This window comes from Hibiscus syriacus, unplaced genomic scaffold, assembly GCF_006381635.1.
Source record: "Hibiscus syriacus cultivar Baekdansim isolate YM2019G1 unplaced genomic scaffold, ASM638163v2 tig00002799_pilon, whole genome shotgun sequence".
NCBI classification, from domain to species: Eukaryota; Viridiplantae; Streptophyta; class Magnoliopsida; order Malvales; family Malvaceae; genus Hibiscus; species Hibiscus syriacus.
In genome coordinates, this window is record NW_024061945.1 from 1,413,207 (window position 1) to 1,418,586 (window position 5,380).

Genomic DNA, 5,380 nt, shown 5'->3' on the forward strand with positions numbered 1-5,380 from the left:
TTAATTTAATTTAATATTTTTCTTAAAAATACATTTATAATATTTGTATATAACATTATTATTAATATTTATATTTAATTATTTATAAATACTATTTAATATATTCACTAATTCACTCTATTTTAGAAAAAAGTTTTTTTATCTATATTTTTTTTATTACAACAGTGATAGATTTACTGCCTCTCACAACGTAGAAAATTAATAAAGGATCAATTAAAAAGGATTATACGATTTTTTTTAATATAATATCTATATTTAGTAATATTTAAATACGACGAAAATTGCAACAAAATTTCATTATGGTTTCTATTTGAAAAGAGAAGCCAAACCGGTGACGATCTTCGTTCCTCCCTCTACACTTTTTGATCTGACCGCCGGCGGCTGCCACGTAGTCACCGGTAATTCTCTTCCACCGGAATTTTCTTCCGACGAGGCTGTTTTCTCCTCGGCGAAAATCAAGTCCAGCTCTCCGCAATCACCGGAGACGATTGTTTCCTTGACATCGTTTTTATCCGAAACGTCGTCGGTTTTTGAAGATGCTTTGGTGAATTGAGAGAGCCATTTGGCTCGCATGTATTCGGTTTTCCTCCAAGGAGGAAGGTGCATGCCTTTGTTTTTCAAGCTCTGTTTAGCCGCTTCCGATACGATCGAAACAATCCGATCGAGACGATCCGGTTTACCGACGAAAATGAACGGCAACGATTGGACAACCGCTTTGTAGGTCCCAGTCGATCGCGCCATCTCAAATTCTGATCGGAAATCAACGTCGATCAACATTCTCCCCTCTTCCACAAAAACCACATCTATATACTCATATTGACCTAAATTTAAAAAATAAAAATAAAATCTCAATTCCGTATAGAGATTGCATTTTCAGTTTTGGAAGAATCTAGAACGAAATGTCGTTACCGGCGGGGAAAGATGGAGATTTGTCCCATTTTGATTTGCAAATTGAGGAGTTGTAGCCAAGAGAAATTAAGCCATCCGAAACGATCTTCCTCAAATCGTCTTTCCGTTTGCAGTTTCTGTTCTTTTCAACGATCATCGCCGTGTCAGCTAAGAGGTTTCTCTTGACGACGGTGGCGCATTGTACCAGACTCTGTTTTTTTTTAAATTCCAAAATTTTGAACATTTTTCTGTTAAATTGTGTCGAATAAGGAAGATGGAATTGGCATTTTTTTATTTCGCTTTTTTTAGAAAGATTTACCTTGAGGGCTTCGCAAACATCGGCCGGCGGTGATCCGCCGTTGGTTGACTCGCCGAAGGCATCAAACTCGTCATCTGAGCTATCGTTGCTATTTCCGTTAAAGCAATTACAGCGGTTACGGCCGTATTTAGCAGGAGGAGGCGGCGGCGTCGGCGGTTGCTTGTCGTAGTGGCTATCTTCAATGAAATTCTGTACCATTTTATCCAAACAAATCGAACTCGGCTCGAACTCAGTTGCTCCATCTTTGTTGCTGAACTGATTTTCGCCAATGCTCAGCTTATCCGCTGCCGATGTTCGCAGAACGCTCGGAAACGGCCGATCAAAGATTCTTTTAAGAAGAGATTTATGAGCCGGTTTGACCGGTTCTGCTCGAGCCGGAGCAGTTTCTTTCTCCGCCCCTGAACCGATGTCTATCGGCTGAACCTTCATCGGAAAAAAGCTTAAAGCTTCTTTCCCTCTCTCTAGAACTCTGTGTTCAGTACTAATCAAAATCTTGAAAACTTAAAACTCAGCTAAAAAAATCTAATCAAGTCTAATGACTGATTTCATCTGCGCATACATCCAAAACAGTTGAACCTCCCAAATACAAAAAACTGACCGAAAAAATTTTAGAACCAAAACAAAATCATGCGCTTAGCAAAAGTGTTAAAAGGAAGCCTTTTTAGTTCAAGAATGGTTAGACTGCTTCGTGAAAGACATGGCGACGGTGATTGGAGATGCGTGTATAACGTATCGATTGAAAATAACTGCTCGCCGGGGTATGCATTTTCCGGCAACGGTGAGGATTTTTTTTCTTCGTGTTTTTGATGATGAAGATAGGAAGAATGAAGGGAAAGGAATTCTGGCTGTGGCTTTTTCTAGTAGGCAAAAGGAAAAACGATGTATTTTATTTGTAGGGTAAAGTGTAGTGATAGTCACTAAAATTTTCTAAAGTTTTCATTTAGATCTCCTAACTTTTAAAACTTTCAATACAGTCTCCTAACATTTAGTCCGTTTTGTAATATGGCCCCCAACATTTAGTTTGTTTGTAATATAGTCCCCGACCGTTTGACGCCGTTACACTGTCGTTAGTACGTTTGCAATATGGTCACTGAACTTTTCAGGCACATGCATTTAGGTCCCCCAACTTTTAAAACTAACACAATCTTAAATTCCATTCTAACCCCCAAATTCCTTTTCGATATCAAATTTTCTTTTTCGATTCTCTCTTCTCATTTCCAGCGTAACTTTTCTGTCAAGGATGCATGAGAAATTCTAATCTAACTTTGAATTATGTAGAGGTGTTGACTTCAATAAGGGTCTATTAAGAGAAGACCCGACCAAGAGACTATCGGGACTATCAGCGATTCAAGGTGTAATGTTAGATACAGGTCATCTCAAGTGAAGCATAGATGTTCGATGAAATGCTTGTGAGAAAAAATGGGGTTAGAAATGCAAAGTTGACAAATACTACTAAGATGAAGTAAGTATCATTATTGAAAGTCACCAACAAAGCTGGAATTCTTTTGTATAAATGGCATATAATAATTTCTTCATTTAATCCTTGTGCTTAAAGATTTTCCAACAGATGATCAAAATATAATGAAATCCCAAACAACGCATTCACCTCTCGTTTGGTTTTTATTCTTCAATTTTCCGCTATGTAAAATTATAAACTCAAACAGTGCTCTATCTTTCAGCTTTTTATTTATAAAGAAAAAATGGAGGAAGAATTTGCTTGAACGCAACACTGATTGCATTTATTTCTTAGCCTCTCCCCTCACTTGCAAAAAGGTATTTATTTTCTCTTTTGGGCTATCCAGAAGTAAGCTTTTCCTCTTTCGCACTTTCCCATTTTCAGCTCGCATTGTGTGTTTTTTGTTAAAATTTTTATGTTTCTGGAACTACATGTCAATGATCTGGATATTCAGTGTTAGTTTTAAACCAAAACCATCTAATTTTCTTTCTTTCTTCTTAATCAAAACTTTTAATACTCCTTATAAAAGATATTCAGTCCATCAGAATATAAGTGAAATAGGGTCTTAGGCTAAATTTTTTTATCTTCTTGTTTAGTTTTTTTCTTTAAATCAGGGAATTGGTTGTGAGTATCGACATAGTGAAATCGCCAGGCTCAATCCGAGAGACTGCTGGTACTAGTTTACTGGGAATTGTATTGATCCGACCTATGGTTTTCAACGTCATGTGAGCTCCTATTCTTTTTAATAAGTTCATGTTGATTATGGGACTGATATATCGTGAACGAATTAAATTTTTTTTACATGTTTTGGAAATTTTACAGTTGAATTGTATTGAATTATAGCTTTAGAAGATAATTTTGCATGCACGCAACTCGAAAGGCATCATGACAGCGTAGTATATTTGGAGCAACTACTTGACCTTGTCATGATGCCTTTCGAGTTGCAAAAGAGACTGAGAAGTGAATGTGTTGTTTGGGATTTCATTATATTTGATCATCTATTGGAAAATCTTTAAGCACAAGGATTAAACGAAGAAATTATTATATGTCATTTATACAAAATAATTCCAACTTTGTTGGTGACTTTCAACAATGATACTTATTTCATCTTAGTTCTATTTGTCAACTCTGCATTTCTAATCCCATTTTTTTCTCACAAGCATTTCATCGAACATCTATGCTTCACCTGAGATGATTTGTATCTAACATTACACCTTGAATCGTTAGTGGTCCCGATAGTCCTTTGGTCGGTTCTTCTCTCAATTGACCCTTATTCAAGTCAACACCTCCACATAATTCAAAGTTAGATTAGAATTTCTCATGCATCCCCGACTGAAAAGTTACGCTGAAAATGAGAATAGAGAAGAGAAAAAGGAAATTCGATATCGAAAAGGAATTTGGGGTTTAGAATGAAATTTAAGACTGTGTTGCAAGTTTTAAAAGTTGAGGGACCTAATTACAAGTGCCTGAAAAGTTTAGTGATCATATTGCAAACGTACCAAAGGTAGTGTAACGGGGTCAAACAGTCAGGGACCATATTGCAAACAGACTAAATGTTGGGGGACCATATTGCAAATGGACTAAATGTTGGGGGACTGTATTGTAAGTTTTAAAAGTTGAGAGGACCTAAATGAAAGCTTTAGAAAAGTTTAATGACCATTATATACTTTACCCTTATTTTTATTTGGGCAAAATTAAACTATATTCAGACAATTATTTTTTAAACTCAGACAATTATTTTTATAATAATTTTTTTAAGAAATATTAAATAATTATTAAATTTTATAAAAATGTTGCAAAATAAATATTAATTTTTTCATATTTGTATAAAATTATAATTAAATATATTATTATTACAATTGTTATAACATGACATGATTATTTTATAATAATTCTTTTATAATTTTAAAAGTTTAGTGATCAAAATGATCAATCTAATATATTTTAATGACACCTAAGCTATTTTACCCATTTATCTTTTGAAGAGAAAGGTGGACTCAACAACCCACCAATAATCCTACGTGTCCTCGTTTATCCTAAATGACATGGATAAATTTGTTTTGACACGCTACAGAAAAGTGGAATTATTGAGTTATCCTTTGCCCGCTGCCCCCACGATTTTCGGTGTTATTGGGAATTGTTGCTGTTTCGGTGGAAATGAGGCAGGGGTAGTTTTGAAAATTTACAGATTAAAAAGTAAAGGGTAAGCAAGAAAAAGGTACCTTAATTAGTAGGGATGTTCAAAATTATTTAATTTGGTTGACCGACTCATTGATCCGATTAAAAATATCGATTATTTTTATTGAAAATAATTATTTTTTGAGTTGGGTACCTGTCCGCTAAATTTTTAATATATATTTTTTAATTATGTAATTTGATTTTTTTAATTTTATATGTGAATTATATATTATATACCTTTTTTATATATATTTTTTAAAATAATATAATTTAAAAAATAAAAAAATTATTAATTAGGTATTCGTGACCCGAAAATATGTTTACTCGGATGTTATGAGCCAGAACACATGTTGAAATTTTGATAGTCGAAAATTCTAGGTACTTAATATTTCAAGTACCCAAAAATACGAGTACCTAATTTTGAACACCCTAGTAACTAAATATATATTTTTATACTACTTACAAAGAAATAAATAAAAAAAATAAAAAGTGGTCCAAATTATATAAAAAAAAAGGAAGAAATTTTCATAAGATAGGTC

The 5,380-nt window shown here is 34.0% G+C and overlaps 1 protein-coding gene across 1 annotated transcript; it reads right to left on the minus strand.

Annotated features, from left to right (window-relative positions):
* Window positions 1-215: 215 nt before the first annotated feature.
* Window positions 216-2,011, minus strand: LOC120151521. The gene is made up of 3 exons (XM_039163942.1): window positions 1,208-2,011; window positions 910-1,099; window positions 216-821 (listed from the first exon to the last, which is right to left on the minus strand). The coding sequence occupies exons 1-3, from the start codon at window positions 1,634-1,636 to the stop codon at window positions 307-309; spliced, it is 1,134 nt and encodes a 377-aa protein (XP_039019873.1). The 5' UTR covers window positions 1,637-2,011; the 3' UTR covers window positions 216-306.
* Between the last annotated feature and the right edge of the window lie 3,369 nt (window positions 2,012-5,380).

Coding starts and splice junctions, on each gene's coding strand:
- LOC120151521 (XM_039163942.1), bottom strand. CDS start 1,636: ATGAAGGTTCAGCCGATAGACATCGGTTCAGGGGCGGAGAAAGAAACT. Junction 1,100..1,207: donor ATGTTTGCGAAGCCCTCAAG/GTAAATCTTTCT, acceptor AAAAAAAAACAG/AGTCTGGTACAATGCGCCAC. Junction 822..909: donor ATCTCCATCTTTCCCCGCCG/GTAACGACATTT, acceptor TTTTAAATTTAG/GTCAATATGAGTATATAGAT.